This window comes from Hyperolius riggenbachi, chromosome 2, assembly GCF_040937935.1.
Source record: "Hyperolius riggenbachi isolate aHypRig1 chromosome 2, aHypRig1.pri, whole genome shotgun sequence".
Lineage (NCBI taxonomy): Eukaryota > Metazoa > Chordata > Amphibia > Anura > Hyperoliidae > Hyperolius > Hyperolius riggenbachi.
The window spans coordinates 127,585,157-127,605,293 of NC_090647.1; the positions used below are offsets into that span (position 1 = coordinate 127,585,157).

General features: G+C 43.4%; 1 protein-coding gene across 1 annotated transcript; it reads right to left on the reverse strand.

Moving 5' to 3' along the window:
- Positions 1–202: 202 nt before the first annotated feature.
- Positions 203–18,247, reverse strand: LOC137544861 (chymotrypsin-like elastase family member 1). The gene is made up of 8 exons (XM_068265955.1): positions 18,208–18,247; positions 10,718–10,812; positions 8,465–8,565; positions 6,569–6,694; positions 3,988–4,124; positions 1,815–1,960; positions 1,337–1,486; positions 203–262 (listed from the first exon to the last, which is right to left on the reverse strand). The coding sequence occupies exons 1-8, from the start codon at positions 18,245–18,247 to the stop codon at positions 203–205; spliced, it is 855 nt and encodes a 284-aa protein (XP_068122056.1).
- Between the last annotated feature and the right edge of the window lie 1,890 nt (positions 18,248–20,137).

Here is a 20,137-nt window from a genome sequence, read left to right on the forward strand (position 1 = left end):
TGTTTCTCCAATTAAGTGATGTTACACATTCTAAAGCAAAGAGAAGATGGAGAAGATAGCATGATTAAAATACAACCAACCCAAAAGTTTCAGTCTGAGGACAGTCCGGGAGATTTATAAAATGAGAATTCACTATAACAAGGCACATATGTAATACATGTAAAGCTGTTAAACACCAGATGATTGTTTTTTTATACTAGTGTCAAAGGGGCCGATTCAATTCACTTTTTCTCCTAAGTTTTCTCCAAGAATTTTTCAAAATCTTTCCAAGCGATGGAGCGCAGCGTCACCATTGCCACAGGTCTCCGCCTTCAATGCCGCTCACTGTGCTACCACCAACTATACTAGCTATACTGGAGCAGTTATACTGGGGGCAACTATACTACCTATACTGGGGGCAACTATACTACCTATACTGGGGGGCAACTATACTACCTATACTGGGGGGCAACTATACTATCTGTACTGGGGCAACTATACTACCTATACTGTGGGGCAACTATACTACCTATACTGTGGGGCAACTTTACTACCTATACTGGGGGGCAACTATACTATCTGTACTGGGGCAACTATACTACCTATACTGGGGCAACTATACTAGCTACCTAAACTGGGGACAACTTTATTACATATACTGGGGCAACTATGCTATGTATTCTGGGGCAGCTATATTACCTATACTGGTGGCACCTATACCTGGCATTGCCTGACGTAACACGCTTAGTCTGCCGCACTCGCTCCTTTTTTTCCATTTTTTTTGGGAGGGGGGGCTCACTGCTGGCCCATCACTGCCACTTACGGCCATACTGACTAACTGTAAATCTCAAGAGACGCCAAGCATAGCTTTTCTGAATAAAGAAAGAAGCCACTGAGGAGTTGTTCATCATATACTGGCAGGCTGGCCCTCAGTTTACCAACTGGCTGGCCATAAATGACAAGGAGGCTTGGTGTTAATTGTCATTGCACAGTATGATTCATTCTCCTTAGCCCCTCCCCTCCCTTAATGTAACAACTGGGGTACAGAGGCATGCCAAGCATGGTGCCCCTTCTGTGTAGGGCCAATAGCAGATGTATGGCAATAATGGCATTACCTTCTCCTTTTCCTTTGTGGGAGGGATTATATAGATATGAATGTCAGGCTTATAGGGATATATACATGCATACATGACTAGTTACAGTATCTTACAAATATATGAGGAGAAATGTGTGAGGAGAAGTTGGTCTGTCAATATGAATTTTAGTTATGGTTCAAATAAGGCTGGAAATAAGAAAATATTCAATATAGGTGTGAAAGCTTGCAGACATTGTATATGGATATCAAATGAAAACTTACGCTGTTGATCCAGTCGATGTAAGCGGACACTCTGGTGAACACGGTGGGCTTCTGGTAAGCATTGCATCCAAATGCATACACAAAGCTGGTTACACCATGGACCTCGTATGCACCATTAACGAGACAGTTCAGAGGTCCACCGGAATCACCCTGTTATGTGAACACAGAGAGGATATCAGTACTAACATTTAAAAGCTATACCATTATTTTAATTAAAGCTTAATTTTTCATACCATCATAATTAGTTAACGTCTTTGGGCTATATGCAATTAATTTTTTCTCCTGAGTTTTTTGTTTTCAGCACTTTGTGATGGAAAACGTACCAAAAAGTGAGTAAAAAAAGCTTGCTGGTGGTTTAAAAGGCACTTTATTGACAAGTTTGAAAATCTCCCCTAGGAGAAAACTTAAGAGAAAAGGCTAATTGCATATGGGCCCTTGTAATCTGTTTAGTATAGAATTAAAAAGCTATCGGGCTTACACTGCAGCCAGCCTGGGCTCCATTGCCTCCAGCACACACCAAGGTGGTCTTCAAAGTGCTGCCCCAGAAGGATCTGTTAGAGCAGGTTGAGTAGTCAACAAGGGGCAGAGGAGCCTCCTGGAGGATGGAGGGATAAGATCCATAAGCTGAAAGAAAATTCATCAGCAATATTTTAGCAAGGAAACAGCAACATATTTAGCATTGATTGTATAGAATACCCTGAACATGTGACCTTCCTGGAATTGCAACTAGGAATATCCGTGTTTGATTTGGGTTCATATTTTTCTACATTTTTTATTAATGAATTTTTTTTTCCAAGCTTATAACTTCATAGGGAGATAGAGATTGGTTGATATAACAGTTTCATTTACAGATCAGGTCATAATTTCATATCTTTTCCTTTGTTTTTAAATCAGATTCTTTTTATAAAATAAGAGTTTACAGTGCAGTAGAAGCTAAACTTGTTTTTATATATTGAGGTTTTTTAGACCAGCTCGATCTGCTTCCATATTTTTCCCTTGTTTGGTTGTGCATTATAATCAAGCCTTGCAAGTAAGATAAAATGTATGCCATCTTATGGTTGCACAGCCCATTGTGATGGATTGATGTTAATGGTTAATATCTGTGGTCAACTTGGCTCTGAAGTGTATAGTCAGCTTATACTGAGAAGTACTTTCTGGTTATTAATATTTTGGGGTTATTGTTTGATTTATATGATTTAATTTATAATTATTCTGACAACTTGTGTATTAAATAAATTAATTATTTGAAAAGTAAATAGTTGCTTTGACTTTTCACTCTTTGTACCAGTAGCTTGAGAAACTCGCTATAAGAACTTAAGGGTGGGTGTTTAAAGGAATACTATCGATACCCAAGTGTTCTAAAATGACAATGTACAAATAATGTCTAAGTAGCTGTGTAAACATTTTCTGACTTTTCATGTTAAATATCAGAGGCAAAAGCTGTAATTTATTGAGGGTAGGATTTAGCTATATTGGGACAAATCAATTGCAGAAGGGGTGTCTTCTTCAATGCACAGCCAGAGTTGCATATCAGACTACAGAAAGCAAATATCAAACATATCAAACTCTGAAAGCAAAAACAGTATGAAAAAGCTGTGACAATTAGTTACATTTCCTCTGCTCTCTTCAGACACGTCAGTCAGAAACACAGGACATAGGAGCTGCAGCTGTTGGGAGCTCTCTTCTCTGTCACACACAGAGCTACATATAGAGTTAACTGATCAAGTGTGAGGGGAATTTCCCCTCTCCTCATGGCTCAGTCAGCCGTCAGTTTTGACGTCAGTAAAGTTTGAATGTATATTGATAACAGTAAACAAAGAAGTTGCTACTAAAATGTACACACCAGTACTTAGCAGCACTTCCCAAACAATTCCTGTGTCAACTGAAAAAAATATGTGAATCGATAGTATTCCTTTAATATAATAAGACTCCTCCCATTTTTTGTAGGAGGCCTTAGCTTTTGATTATATACATCCAGTTATAGTTTATATGACCGTATCGTATAAAAACACCTGACTCTCCCACTTTCTGCATTCACTTGTACTCTAGTGGTACCGCCTTTAATAACCCCCTGGAAGTCTAGTGGTATCCCTTGCCTTTTTAACTAATAGTAGTCCAGTGTTATCTCCCCCCCTTATCACTGGTAGTCTAATGGTCACTCCCTCCAATCCCCCCTTGCAGAGATCAGTGTGACTGTAAGTATTAGTCACCCTTTCTGGTTCCTGTGGCAATGGGCACTGTCCTCCTCTCATTCATACCACCGACATTTAGTGTCAGCATGTACGGGGCCCCAGCTGATGAGGTTGTCAAGCTGAGATCCATTAAATGAGGACTCAAGAGGATTGAGGTCTGAATGAGAGGAGATGAGAGCCAATCACCGCAGGAACCAGGAGGGGTTATACTTAGCCACCCATGCTTCTAGCTGCTACTGAACCAAGCTAGAGAGTTCCAGAGATTGGACACCAGTGTATTACACCCTGGTTAGTGCCCTACTTCTTCCCTGCTGTGATGAGCACAAAAGCATGCTAGTACACTGGCTGTGCTCACCAATGCTGCAAACTAAAATTAATTTCCTTCTGGTACAACTGGTGGCAGGGAGGATGTAAATGTACTGTTGTCAGTGCACAAGTTTTAATTAGTATTCCACTTACTGGTGAGTCTTCCCCATCCACTAATGGTGCAGCTGTGGTTATGAGCCAAGATAGTTCCTTCAGCTGGAAGAGAGGCCAGTCTTACGTAGCTGTTAATAGTAGCACTGGAAGCCAGATGCAGGATAGCAATGTCATAACTGCAGAGAGAATGACAGACATTTATACATGACAATTTGTCACTATTGCAGACACTGGTGCACATGACAGGTGGGGGCCCCTGGCCCTGCCACCACGCGGAACCCCCAACATGCGACACCAAAGGGGGAGAGCAAGTGGCCCCTAGTGCTAATCTGTCACTATCGGTACAGCAGTAACCTTTTTATTATTTATGCCATCCATGATATATATGACAGGTGGGGGCCCCTGGCCCTGCCACCACGCAGAACCCCCAACATGTGACACCAAAGGGGGAGAGCACTTCCTAGCACATCTTAGCACATACTAGGCTTAGCACATCCCAGTCTTTCTTTGAGTAATTGTTTTCCAAGAATTGGGGTTTTTAGGCATTTGTATGGGAATATATAGGTGTAAGGTGCAGAAAATACTTTTTTTTTGTTGCCCTTTCTAGTTAAAAAAATACCATAAGCCATATTGCATTACTAGTTGGGCATGTAGTGGAACATTATTGCCAGTCTGTGGGCCATATGCAATTAACTTTTTCTCCTGAGTTTTCTCCTAGGTGATATTTTGAATCTTGTCAATAAAATGACTTTTAAACCATCAGCAAGCAAAACATTGCTCAAAATAATTTTGATAGTATTTTTTACCTACTTTTTGATACTTTTTCCATTGCTAAGTGCTAAAATGTTATTTTAAATCAAATATGAAATGTTTTCTCATAGGAGAAAACTCAGGTGAAAAGGTGAATTGCATATGGCCCTGTGTGTCTGTAGTGACCGGATGCGATCGCTAGTGTGCACAGTTTGGAGACTCCAGTGCTGTACAGAGGTTTCGCTAAGCAACAGCACAGCAATGCATCTGAACAGCATTTGGGCCCAAACTGCATAGTGATTGCATCAGATTGCTATAGGTGGCAGATGGCTAAAGCAGCAATTATTGCATTTTAAATAGGTGCAAGAGCATCGGCAATGAGGGTGCACATTGTCAGATTCCTGGTTATAATCACATTGAAACCCTGGGCAATATGCAATTTACTTTTTCTCCTGTGTTTTCTCCTAGGAGATCATTTTTCATCTTTGATTTAAAGAAAAAACAACTTTTTGGCCCTTTGCAATAGAAATAGTACCAAAAAGTGGGTGAAAAAGTACAGTGAAAATTATTTTGAGCATTTTCTTGGTTGCTGGTGGTTTAAGAGGAATTGTTTATAATTTCTTCTGGAGACTTAGATAGTCGTTTTAGACAAAGCAAGGTCACCATGTCTTCCTATATATTAGGAATTAAATATTATGCTGAAATTAGTGACGGCAGCAATCCTCAAATGTTACGGTAAACTTAAAATGGCAGACTGATAAAACATTTTTAATTAACAGATTATACTTTATAATCTTTATAAAATTAATATATACAATTCATATTTGTAATACTTCTTTACAAAGCAATAATAAAATTCAATTATTTAGATAACTGATCAGTATGCCCCTTATTCTATAAGTATAGTTAAGGTGTTTAAATATGTATTCAATTATAATCGGCTGTAAGCTACAGGTCTACTGTACATGCTTTGCTGGGTCAAAATGGTCGACCCCATTTCAGAAAAAGGACAGACACATTCCAAACTAATTAGAAGAAAGACATATTATCAGAAGTGCGTCATAAAAGATAAAATGAAAATTTTTGGAATGTATGTAGAAGAGCCATGATTGCTTGGCTATAAAGGCCTTATCAGATGGAAGAAGGAAACGCTACTTGGAACTTTTTCATATTATGTACACCGTATATGCTGAATAATAGGAAAATACATTTTTTATATAAAATCAAACACCAAGTGCTCTGATTCATTTCAAGGTATACCCTCAATCTATAATTACTGTTATAGAGGGTTCAGACCCCGCTATGCCAGATTTATATGATAACAATGCTTTAAAGGATAACTGAAGTGAAGAGAATATGGAGACTGCCATATTTATGCCATATTTATTTATTTTTAAACATTTATAATTGCCTGGCAACCCTGCTGATTTATTTGGCTGCAGTGGGGTCTGAATAGCACCAGAAACAAGCATGGAGCTAATCTTGTCAGATCTGACAATATTGTCCGAAACCCCTGATCTGCATATGCTTGTTCAGGGTCTATTGCTAAAAGTATTAGAGGCAGAGGATCAGCAGGACAGCCAAGAATTTGGTATTGATTAAAAGGAAATAAATATAGCAGCCTCCATATACCTCTTATTACAGTTATCCTTTAAAGGCTTGATCCTTTACTGAGTTAGCGATCATGCAAAAGTAAAGAACTGCTCAGGTTTTTGACAACGTGTGCACATGCGGGAGCGTCCATACACGCTTCTATAATCTTTGTTGACCCGTTGATGCCTTGTCACATAAGTCCTGTTACCTTTATTTTCCATGTTTTGCAAAATTAAAATTAAATATTGTATTTATATTTTATAAGTTGGTATCGTACCCAGCGACAACATTTTTGGTGTCCCAGGAAGTATGAATACGGATTGCAGACACAGAGATCTCCTGTTCAGTTCCGTCATTGTTGCTCAGGTCGTGTTCCCCCAACACCACACGATAAGTTTCAGGTCTTATCACAGATAAAGGAATAGTTAGTTTAAAATATATATATATATATATATATATATATATATATATATATATATATATATCACATTATATCACATAAGTACCATTTTATATACTGTATTTAAATCATATTCTCTGTTTCAAACAGAAGTTACCAACAGTTCTTTTTGTTTTATGGGCCCAAAATATATTTTATTTATTAAATAAACTGGTATGACGGAACCCTTTACAGATTCACAATTAGTTGAATTAGCTAAATGTCACTACTTTTCCTGTATGTCTTTATAAACCTCCATCATCCTGCTGTTGGGGCAATGATGCTGCATATCTAAAGGAATACTAAGGATGAAAGCTACGTACCCACATTGAGATTTTTTGGATGATTTTTCCCCCGACCAGTGACTTTCTGCATGACCAGCGATCATGTGACTTGGGTACGTGTATGAGATTAGACGAATTACGCTTTGCGATGAATGGCAATTATGACTGTCACGCCGGATTGGATCTTTAAGATCCCCGATGACGCCAACGCAAAGTGCTGCAATCGTTTGAACTCTTGTTCGCGACTGTCGTGTGCCATCATGTGACATTGCGTGCTCCCTCGGTTAGGAGGATGGATTAGGAAAAATCTTGTCCGTCGGGTTGCATTGCTGAACGTTCCCCGATCCATCTACCAGAGGGTACAAGCCTTAGGGATGTAGCTTTTTTATGTTTTACAACCCTGGAACTAATCATGTTGTCATAGCAGTCATAGCTTCCTTCTTAGCACTACCTGTTAGGTAATGTAGCTCACTGGGATGGTTTTTTGATCAGTATGTCCACAAGATGGATGGATGAATGTATATAGCTGACATGGGACTTTCTCAGCTAAAGTTGATTTACACTTTCCTATCATCCAGGAAGCGGAGACCTGAGTCACATCCTATTATCATTGCTGTGCACTCTGTTCTGTTCTCTGAGGAACAAGAAGCTGACATACAGGTACACAGAATCATGCTATGTTTGCAAGAGCCCTGACTAGAAGGATTGACATGGAGGAATTTCATGACTGCCACTTCAAGCATTTAAGGTCCCTTTTACACATGCAGGATATACCTGCGCTGCGTTACCCTATTTTACTGCAATGGGCCGCAAAAGCAATCAAAGTCTATGGAGACTTTCACACTTACTGCGGTCCCTTGTGGTGTGCTGGAATTATCCGAGCCAACGTTAGGACAACAGCGCATTACCCTATGCACCACTCTTAATGCATGGTGCTTGGGGTAATGGTAGGGTAAACAACGGAGCACGTTGCAGCGCACATGTGCAGACTGACAGGAATCCCAGTGACGTATTTCCTGCCCAGCATGGAGTATGTCACTGAGTGGGGGTGGTGTTATGCATATGACCCTGTCAGCGCACTCTGCAGCAGGGTCATATGTTTGTAATTTGTTGAGCTTTGGTGGGAAGCAGCAGGGGCATCACATCACCAGCAAAACACAAAAAAAAAAAAAGATGTAAAACTGGCCTAAAAAGCATTGCATTTTTTTTCCCCGATTTTACTTTTACATTAGGGTTGTATGGTTGAGTGCTGTATAGGGCTGCCATCTTATTTCGCTCCTTAGCGTCCATCTTTTTTTTTGCACTTATTGCCTGGTGCTACTGGACATTTTTTTTTTAATATGCTTTTGCAATATCTTATAATCTAATGCAAAGGTCGTCTGAGACTTTTGCAAAAATCAGATTCATGTGATAAGAATAAACTCTGGCCACTGAACTATGATATTGTTACCTTTCCACGCAGTGAGCGGCAGTCAGGACGCGGTTGGCACGGATGAGGGAGCCTCCGCAGGTGTGGAACCAGCTGCTGCCAGAGATGAACTGGAGAGATACCTGGGAGAGAAAACATTATAATGATGACATTGTATAATCAGTGGCGAATGTGTAAGCCTGTCCCATTGGGCCAGATCAAGCTTTCCCTTTGCCCATGGCAATTACCTGCTCATGGTGATCAGGGGGTGGGTGGGCACATTATGAGACACTACAGCAATTGGTTTTGGGTCATACTCTGGGAGACAAGGCTTCCAGCCCAGAGCTAAGTGGGTGCACAAAGGTGAATCACAATCTCTCCAAATGGTGGGCTCAGCCTGACAGGGCTCCTGAAAACACAGCTCCCATCCTGCTTTAGGATGCTTGAGTAGGTACTGTACAATGCACTGATGTAGCAATAGCCCCCCTTACTCCTGCTGTCATGGGGGAGGGGTTTCAGGGGCCCGCTTCCATGGCCACCTTTCAGAGCAGTGACAGCAGAGTGTCACACCTTACCTGGTTCATGCAGTGGGACAGGTCCTCACTCCTCTCTTCAGGGCAGCTCTTCTCCATGCAGTCCATCTCCTTGTGGCTCCCATCTCTCTGCACATCATGTGATGTGGATTGGGAGACGCAAATTAAAGTATGAAGCTCAGCTGCCACTTCTCTGCTGTACCTTAGGTGGGGGAGGGGGCTACCTAAAACTTGCATCTTGGGGGTTTCAGTTTTTGCTGGGGGGGAGAGGAAGGGCAGCCAGCAACAACTAGTTACACCCCTCGTTTAAACAGAATGTGTGTTGCTCCACCATCGGGTAATGTATAATTGCAAATTAGGGTTGCTGCGGTATACTGCGGTTTTATTGTGCATGGTAATCATACCATGCACAGTCCTCTATTACCGGTTTTGGGGGAGGGGGAAGATGCTGCAGTGGGGGCATGAACAGGAGCAGGGGTTGGATGCAGCAGCGGGCGCAGAAACAACATCAGACCCTCACATTGCCAGTATCCAATTGCTGCATGTACAACTTATTTCTTCCTGTTCCTGCATTTCATCTCATTTTAATAGTGCCTACATCGTTCCCCCTATCCACAGCGACCTGGAGGAGCAATAGTATTTAACACCACCAGGACTTACGCATGAGCAGGGTGTGCTGTTTTACAGCTTTACCTTGCGCCTAAATCTCCCGGTGGCTTAATCATATGTATGCCGAGGGAGTGGGGCACATCTGGCTACCATACTGGAGGTGGGGGGCACATTATTTAATATAAGGGGAGGCCCCGGTCCAAATACTTGTGTAATACCGTATACCGTTTATACCTTCATACCGTGGTATTTTTTGAGACGACTATCATACTGTGAAGATTTCATACCATTGCAACCCTACTTGCAAATATGTGGAATTAACCTGTTTATGACAATTACAGAAACCCAGATAGCTCATGGTTACCCAGAGCCAGTAGGACCCAGAGCCAGTATGACAATCAGAGACAGTGGGGTTTTTGTTTGGTTTTTGTTGTTGTTTTTTTCAGGCATTTTGGGGATGACCCAGAAGACTTGGCAAGATTTGGCCCTGTGTGTCCTGAGGAGGCGTGCCTAGCACATGAAACAGCTGTAGACCAGGGGCTGTTATTGTGCCTGTTTGCCATGTGTTCAATAAACAAAGCTTGCTTGGAGAGGACCGGAGTCCGTATCTTTTGTTCCTGTTGTGAATTTGGCATAATGTTTTGGATTGTAAAGGTGTTCGTTTAAAGGAACGCAAGGTTTGAACCCGACCTGTGTGTAGGTCATCACGATTTTCATGATTTTTCAGGAGACCTTACTATTACTAAACACATACGATTTTAAAAATGCAGCACAACGCAGCCAGTGTGTACAGGCCCTAAGGGCTGTTTTACACTGAACGCTGAAAAACTGATATATTTTAACTGATCAGTTTGTCTGCAGAAGCGCATTGTGAAAAAGCTTTCAGTTAAAATGAGTAGGTGTGAACTGACTCGTAGGGAAACATGGAAATTTCCGCCAACTGGTAAACCAGTCCTATACTATTTTCTACAGTTTCCAAAATATATAATTAAAAAAATTGTCAGGTATTATACTGTATTATGAGCTTTATACAAGCTTTGCTTATAGCTATCCATTTTATATACAAGCTTCCTTTACATGATAACAATGCAATGTGCCCCTGTGAGCTTCTATGTATATGAATATCAGCTTCTGCTGTAGCCTTATGTCTCACCTGCCATGGCCAGGCATTCTTAGCCGAATTGGTTCCTCCCACTACACGTGCATTGTCCTGAGAATCTTCAATGTACTGAACATCAAGGCAGTGTCCTTTAGGAAGAAGAGATACATTTAATGACATTTCATTTTATCATTATTGGTTATGGTTAGTCATTCATCTATGAAGTGTCAGGTCTAGTGTAAGATATACAGGTGTCAGGTCCTCTTTAAAGGCCAATCTGCCAAAAATATTGTTTCCATTTAGTTTGATTTTGGTCAGCTGAACTCAGTGCCAGCTTGTTATCTCTAAGGCTGGAAATAAACAATGAGTTTTTAGGCAGATTTACTGGCCTAGCAATTTTCCCTGAACATTTTTCTGATTGATTCATTGATCATTTTTCTGATCGATTCCCATTTACTTCTACGAGAAATCAATCAGAAAAACAAACAAAATTAGATCGGACCTGTTGGAAATTATCTATCGAGCCATCTATCTGCCAAAAAAACTCATGGTGTATTCCCACCATAAGGCTCTCTGGTAGCAAAAATCCCATGAGATGCCGCAGAGTACAGCAGAGAAAATGAATTGTTGGATTAACAATAGCTGTGGACAATGGTGTAGCTAAGTAGCTAGGGGCCCCGGTGCAAGTTTTACATTGGGCCCCTCTTAAGCAATTGATATGGAGCACTAAAAATACATCTGCAGTGACAGAGAGTTGTAAGCAGGAGAAAGAGAACACTTTGCTAATGATAAACATTATTCAAAGCCTATATAGAGGTGGTCATTACTAGTGTTGGGCGAACAGTGTTCGCCACTGTTCGGGTTCTGCAGAACATCACCCTGTTCGGGTGATGTTCGAGTTCGGCCGAACACCTGACGGTGCTCGGCCAAACCGTTCGGCCATATGGCCGAACTAAGAGCGCATGGCCGAACGTTCCCCGAACGTTCGGCTAGCGCTGTGATTGGCCGAACGGGTCACGTGGTTCGGACCCGAACGCGCTCTGATTGGCCGAACTGTCACGTGGTTCGGGTAAATAAATACCCGAACCACGTCATATCTCCGCCATTTGTCTGTGGGTTTAGCTTTGGGTAGGCAGGCAGGGTAGTTCGCGCTCCAGCCACGCTAGCCAGGGTCCCCCCCAGTCATTGTGTGTCGCTGCTGGGAATAGTAGTACACCGCTCGCTCAGCATTCTGTTTACTGCCACTCTGTGTACCTCGCTCAGCCACACTATATAGCATTCTGTTTACTGCCACTCTGTGTCTGCTGGGAATAGTAGTACACCGCTTGCTCAGCCACACTATATAGCATTCTGTTTACTGCCACTCTGTGTACCTCGCTCAGCCACACTATATAGCATTCTGTTTACTGCCACTCTGTGTCTGCTGGGAATAGTGGTACACCGCTCGCTCAGCCACACTATATAGCATTCTGTTCACTGTTCTGTGTCTGCTTGGAATAGTGGTACACCGCTCGTTCAGCCACACTATATAGCATTCTGTGTACTGTTCTGTGTCTGCTGGGAACAGTAGTACACCGCTCGTTCAGCCACACTATATAGCATTCTGTGTACTGTTCTGTGTCTGCTGGGAACAGTAGTACACCGCTCGCTCAGCCACACTATATAGCATTCTGTTCACTGTTCTGTGTCTGCTGGGAATAGTGGTACACCGCTCGCTCAGCCACACTATATAGCATTCTGTTCACTGTTCTGTGTCTGCTGGGAATAGTGGTACACCGCTCGCTCAGCCACACTATATAGCATTCTGTTTACTGTTCTGTGTCTGCTGGGAACAGTAGTACACCGCTCGCTCAGCCAGAGTATATAGCATTGTGTTTACTGCCACTCTGTGTACACCGCTCAGCCAGACTATATACCATTGTTTACTGACACTCTGTGTACACCACTCAGCCACACTATATACCATTGTTTACTGACACTCTGTGTACACCGCTCAGCCAGACTATATACCATTGTTTACTGCCACTCTGATTCTGCTGGGAACAGTAGTACACCGCTCGCTCAGCCAGACTATATACCATTGTTTACTGACACTCTGTGTACACCGCTCAGCCAGACTATATACCATTGTTTACTGACACTCTGTGTACACCACTCAGCCACACTATATACCATTGTTTACTGACACTCTGTGTACACCGCTCAGCCAGACTATATACCATTGTTTACTGCCACTCTGATTCTGCTGGGAACAGTAGTACACCGCTCGCTCAGCCAGACTATATACCATTGTTTACTGACACTATATAGCAGACTATATAGCATTGTGTGTACACCGCTCAGCCAGACTATATGCCATTGTTTACTGACACTCTGTGTACACCGCTCAGCCAGACTATATACCATTGTTTACTGACACTCTGTGTACACCGCTCAGCCAGACTATATACCATTGTTTACTGCCACTCTGATTCTGCTGGGAACAGTAGTACACCGCTCGCTCAGCCAGACTATATACCATTGTTTACTGACACTCTGTGTACACCGCTCAGCCAGACTATATACCATTGTTTACTGCCACTCTGATTCTGCTGGGAACAGTAGTACACCGCTCGCTCAGCCAGACTATATACCATTGTTTACTGACACTATATAGCAGACTATATAGCATTGTGTGTACACCGCTCAGCCAGACTATATACCATTGTTTACTGACACTCTGTGTACACCGCTCAGCCAGACTATATACCATTGTTTACTGCCACTCTGATTCTGCTGGGAACAGTAGTACACCGCTCGCTCAGCCAGACTATATAGCATTGTGTTTACTGCCACTCTGTGTACACCGCTCAGCCACACTATATAGCATTGCGTACTCTGCCAGTCAGTGTGTATATTGCTGGGATCAGTAATACTCCACTCACCGTCAACCACTATATGAGCTCAACATGAGTTCCCCAGAGACCTCCGCTGTGAGCAGCACTCCCAACAACAGCAACAGCCAACGCCCCACGCAAGCTATAACATCCACCCCAGCAGCCAGTGGTCAGCAGCAGCCCTCCCCGGAGGAGAACGTTGTGTCCATCAGTCCGTCGCCAGAGCGATTAATGAGGGCTGCCATTGAGGAGATGATGGGGCCTGATGTGGAGGAGGAGGTCTGGCTCAGGCCAGCATCCCAAGTTAATGTTGAGGACGATGAGGGGTCTGTGTCTGGGGATGTTGGGGTGGCAGAGGTGGTGGGTGGGTCAGACTCAGGAGAAGAGTTGTATGATGAGGATGATGATCGGGACCATCTGTATGTGCCTCAGAGTCCGACCCCGGAAAACATGTTGTATCGTGTGTTTAGGTACTAAAATCTGCGTTCCCTCCCAGTAGTGTTGGGCGAACAGTGTTTGCCACTGTTTGGGTTCTGCAGAACATCACCCTGTTCGGGGTGACTATATAGCAGACTATATAGCATTGTGTTTAATGCCACTCTGTGTACACGGCTCAGCCACACTATATAGCATTGTGTTTACTTCCACTCTGTGTCTGCTGGGAACAGTAGTACACCGCTCACCCGCCACTGTATAGCATTGTGCTCTGTGTCACTGCTGACAATAGTGGTACACCGCTCACCCACCACTGTATAGCATTTCTGTACTGCCACTGTACTGCTGCCAGTCAGCGTGTACTTTAAGGATAAGTGAAATGAGGAAGAAATCCGGTGAAAGAGGGAGGGGCAAGGGAAGAGGTGTTTCCCCTGACGGTTCACGTACAGGCCACAGGGGAGCACCCAAGAAAACCCACTCAATACTGCCCATGTTGTCCAGGACAACAACCCTCACAGATCCAAAAGAACAGGACCAGATAATTACTTGGATGACCTCTCAAGCGTCCAGCAGTGGGTTAAGCAGCACCAGCACATCACGCACGAGGTCCGAGTCCTCAGCCAGTTAAAGTCTGGGCTTTCTTTGAAGACTGCACTGAGGATGTTACCATGGCGATTTGCAAGGTGTGCAAGACCCGCCTGAGCAGGGGGAAAAGTATTAACAACCTCTCCACCACCAGCATGAGCCGCCACATTCTATCCAAACATCCCACTCTGTGGGCAAACGCGGCAGGACAGGGTACCACCAGCAACACTGCCTCCCTTGGGTTCACCAGACTCACCACCAGACCCGCCTCAGCAGCAGCAGTAGCCCAGCCATTGCGTGGTTCACAACATTCACAAACATCAGACGATGCTGACACTGTCACTTTCCGGACTAGTGCTCTTGAGGTCTCCCAGTGTTCATCAAACACAACAACCAACAGCCCTTCGGTGTGCAGCGCTACGGTTGAGTTGTCTGTTTCTGAGATGTTTGAGCACAAGAGGAAATTGCCAGCAAATGACCCCCGGGCCGTGGCAGTAACAGCCAGCCAGCATAGCCAAGCTTCTGGCCTGCGAAATGCTGCCATATCGAGTGGTGGAGACAAACAGCTTCAAGGGCATGATGTCAGTGGCCATCCCACGTTACGTGGTTCCCAGCCGCTACCACTTTGCGCGCTCTGCAGTGCCTGAGTTGCATGAGCACGTGGTCAGCTAAATAACCCGAAGCTTGAAGAATGCCGTTGCCTGCAAGGTTCACCTCACCACTGACACCTGGACGAGTGCGTTCGGCCAGGGTCGATACATCTCCCTTACCGCGCACTGGGTGAACCTTGTGGAGCCTGGCAGCGATTCCTCACCTGCTACGGCGCGGGTGTTGCCCACGCCGCAAACAGCTGGATAACAACAGCAGCACCTACCTCTCTGACTCCTTCTCCTCCAACGCATCTCAAAGCTGTACCTCATCCGGAAATGCTAACCCAGCACCAGCAGCAGTAGGATCGTGGAAGCAGTGCAGCACAGCTGTTGGCATGCGTCAGCAAGCGTTGCTGAAGCTGATCTGCCTTGGGGATAAGCAGCACACAGGGGAGGAAATTTGGAGGGGAATAAAGGAACAGACGGATTTGTGGCTGGCACCGCTGGACCTGAAACCGGGCATGAAGCTAGACACCTGGCACGAACTGGCAATGTACGCAATAGAGGTGCTGGCTTGCCCGGCAGCCAGCGTTATGTCGGAACGCTGTTTCAGTGCTGCCGGAGGCATCATCACAGATCGGCGTATCCGCCTCTCCACAGAAAATGCAGACCGTCTGACTCAAATTAAAATGAATCAATCCTGGATTGGAAACGACTACGCAACACTCCTGGACCCCAACCAAGTAACATGACCGATGAACATCTGGGATGGTTTAGCGTTTCCGGTCCCTGTTTATTGAACCTCTCATCTGTATTACATTTATGACTGCATGGCGGCAAAAAGCATTGCTGCTATATCCGCACGCTTTTTGTCCTCATGCAAGGCCTGGGTTGTTGTGTCTCACAAAGCGTGGCCTTCTCCTCCTGCGCCTCCTCCTGTTCCATCACGTGTGCTGCTGCTGCTGCTGGGTTACCGTTGCCGCGTGGTCCCTGTTTATTGAACCTCTTATCTTTATTACATTTATGACTACATGGCGGTACAAAGCATGCTATCCGCACGCTTTTTGTCCTCATGCAAGGCCTGGGTTGTTGTGTCTCACAAAGCGTGGCCTTCTCCTCCTGCGCCTCCTCCTGTTCCATCACGTGTGCTGCTGCTGCTGCTGCTGCTGGGTTAGCGTTGCCGCGTGGTCCCTGTTTATTGAACCTCTTATCTTTATTACATTTATGACTACATGGCGGTACAAAGCATGCTATCCGCACGCTTTTTGTCCTCATGCAAGGCCTGGGTTGTTGTGTCTCACAAAGCGTGGCCTTCTCCTCCTGCGCCTCCTCCTGTTCCATCACGTGTGCTGCTGCTGGGTTAGCGTTGCCGCGTGGTCCCTGTTTATTGAACCACTTATCTTTATTACATTTATGACTGCATGGTGGTACAAAGCATGCTATCCGCACGCTTCTTGTCCTCATGCAAGGCCTGGGTTGTTGTGTCTCAAAGCGTGGCCTTCTCCTCCTGCGCCACCCTCCTCCTGTTCCATCACGTGTGCTGCTGCTGGGTTAGCATTACCGGTCCCTTTTCCTGGAACCTCTTATATGTATTACATTTATGACTGCATGCCGACAAAAAGCATGTTACCTGTGCAAAGAAAACAGACATTTCCCGCATTTAAAAGACAGTTTTCCCTTTGAAACTTTAAAATCGATTTTCTCAAAAACTATAAGCTCTTTTTGCTAAATTTTTTTTTCCTCTTGTACCCACTCCCAAGGTGCACATACCCTGTAAATTTGGGGTATGTAGCATATAAGGAGGCTTTACAAAGCACAAAAGTTCGGGTCCCCATTGACTTCCATTATGTTCGGAGTTCGGGTCGAACACCCGAACATCGCGGCCATGTTCGGCCTGTTCGGCCCGAACCCGAACATCTAGATGTTCGCCCAACACTAGTCATTACCAGCATAGAACCAATAAAGAGTGAATACAGCAGTTGAAGGAGGGCCCTTAACCATTTATTGCAGTGGAGGCAGTATATCTACGCCCCAGTGTTAACTAATAATGGTTCCAGGGCCGTAGATATTCGTACCTCGCTCCCGATCACGTTCTCGGCCAGCCCGCTAGCACAAACAGTTTCCATTCACCGATCTAAGTGCCGGTTTCAATGATCACTGGCATCAATGAGATGCTGTGTGCTTATTAACAAAATGGAAGTGAAAACATACACGTATTACTTTCTGTAATTTGGGTATGAGCAACACACAACACATTAGGGATAAACTGAGGGGGGCATCTAGTGGCCAAATAGTAAACTACACCCTAGTACAGTACATTATATGCAAATACTTTTTTTTCCTATTAAAATTAACCCCTTACCTCCCCCACTATCCCATAGTTACCAAAATAAAATATTTGTATTATATTAAAAAAAATGGCATAAAAAATACATAAATAGTTATCTAAAGGAATTAACTTTTTTAATATGTATGTCATGAGGGAATATTACTGTTATTTTGGGGCATGTAATTAGTGCTGAATGCAAAACTGTAAAAAAAATTCTCTTTTACTTCCAAATAAAATATTGTCACCATACATTGTACTAGGGGCATAATTTAAATGTTGTAATAACTGGGAGAAATGGGCAATTAAAATGTGTGGCTTTTATCCACAACAGCATGTTTTATTTTAAAACTATAATGGAGGGAAACTGAGAAATAATAAATTTTTTATATTGTCTTCTTATTATTCCCATTAAAATGCATTTTGAATAAAATAATTCTTAGCAAATTCTTAGCATGTATCACCCAAAGAAAGCCTAATTGGTAGTGAAAAAACAAGATATAGATCATTTTGTTGTGATAAGTAGTGATAAAGTTAATGGCAAATGAAAGGGAGGACCGTTGAAAGGTGAAAATTGCTCTGGTCCACAAGGGGTCCACTCTGTATATTAAATAACACCATATGTAATAAAAAAAAAGTGAAGTGGTCACTTTGAATACACTATATATCACATAAGTACCATATTGCAGTCTTAATTATCTCTATATTTATCTTTGAATCCATATATCTTACCAGAGAGGACGAATGCAGTGAGTAAGAGGAGCTTGAGCATTTTGGGTGAGTTGATGTGTTGTCAGCTATTACTGCTCGCACCTTTATATATACAGTGTAAGCTATTGGAAACATACATGGGAATACTCACAGATGTCCCATATGCTAAATGTGCAAGCTTTGTGTTTGCCTTTATCTCTTAATGAGGAAACCTAAAATGTTTATGCAATCTACACTTAACTAGAAACTACAACTTTATGTGAAACTATGCAACTTTAAAGTGACACTGGAACAAAAATAAACCTTATGATATAATGAATTGTATGTGTAGTACAGATAATAAATAGAACATTAGTAGCAGAGAAAAGAGTCTTATATTTTTATTTTCAGTTATAAAGCTTTTGTTTATAACATTGCATCATACTGTCATATTTGCAATTACAAACCACACTCTGTATTTTAAACTATGAAACAGAACAGAGCTAATGATCATTTGAACTCGCCTGCAGTAAAACCTTATCTGAAGCTGCCTCTCACTGTTTCTTTGATGTATAAGTTGTCAAAAACCTGAGCGGTTCTTGCCTTTTTCATGATTGCTAACTCAGTAAAGGACCAGACTTTAAATTATAGATTGACGGTATACCTTGAAATGAATTAGAGCACTCAGTACATGATTTTAAATAAAAAATTGCATTTGCTTATCATACAGTATATATACAGAATATGAACAGTTCCAAGTAGCGGCTTTAGAGTCAAGCGCACATCAATCTTCTAAGTACATTCAAAAAAGAATATAACAGTTCTGTTATGTAGAATAAGATCAAAAGTAGTCTCATCTGTATCAATAGCTGTGTATCTAGTAGCTGTGTAAAACTTGTAGTAATCTTAAAGGATACTGCAGCCCACAGGCTGCGGAGAAATAAAACCTGCAATGTGTAGGGAAAGAAAAGGACATACTCACCGCTCCCCTCGCTCCCTGCCGTCGGGTCCCGCTCGCCAGTCACAGCTCCCGGTACTGACCGACTCTCCTGACCCCTGACCCGGACATACTGCACTGCGCATGCGCAATATGTCCTGTAATCTTCGCTTCTGGCGTCGCATCATGACGCCAGAAGTACGGACACTCCCCCGCCTCCTGCGTGTGCGCTCCAGCGGCTCCACTATGCTAGCTTTATAGTGGAGCCGCTGGAGCGCACACGCAGGAGGCGGGGGAGTGTCCGTACTACTGGCATCATGATGCGATGCCGGAAGCGAAGATTACAGGACATACTGCACATGCGCGGCGCAGTATGTCCGGGCCAGGGGTCAGGAGATTCGGCCAGTATCGGGAGCTGTGACTGGCGAGCGGGACCCAACGGCAGGGAGCGAGGGGAGTGGTGAGTATGTCCTTTTCTTTCCCTATACATTGCAGGTTTTATCTCTCAGCAGCCTGTGGGCTGCAGTATCCTTAAAGAAATAGCATAAAAATAGCTTCTAAAAAAACTTCTTGCTAACATCTTAACAGAACTTAATGCCGAAAAATGAATAAAGTAAATCACCAGTAGGGATGGCCTGAACCTCCGATTTTCGGTTCGTGAACCGGGTTTGGTTTGTGCTAACCGGGTTCGGTTCGGTTCACGCGAACTTTTGCGAACCGCAATAGACTTCAATGGGGAGGCGAACTTTGAAAAATAGAAACACTTATGCTGGCCACAAAAGTGATGGAAAATATGTTTCAAGGGGTCTAACACCTGGAGGGGGGCATGGCGAAGTGGGATACACGCCAAAAGTCCCAGGGAAAAATCTGGATTTGACGCAAAGCAGCGTTTTAAGGGCAGAAATCACATTGAATGCTGAATTGTAGGCCTAAAGTGCTTTAAAACATCTTGCATGTGGATACATCAATCAGGGAGTGTAATTAGAGTACTGCTTCACACTGACACACCAAACGCACTGTGTAACGCACCACAAA

Excerpts from the sequence above, each read along its gene's own strand:
- LOC137544861 (XM_068265955.1), bottom strand. The coding sequence starts at position 18,247 with ATGCTCAAGCTCCTCTTACTCACTGCATTCGTCCTCTCTG. Across the intron at positions 10,813-18,207 it reads CACTGCATTCGTCCTCTCTG|GACACTGCCTTGATGTTCAG; the intron begins GTAAGATATATG and ends TTCTTCCTAAAG. Across the intron at positions 4,125-6,568 it reads ACCAAAAATGTTGTCGCTGG|TTATGACATTGCTATCCTGC; the intron begins GTACGATACCAA and ends TTCTCTCTGCAG.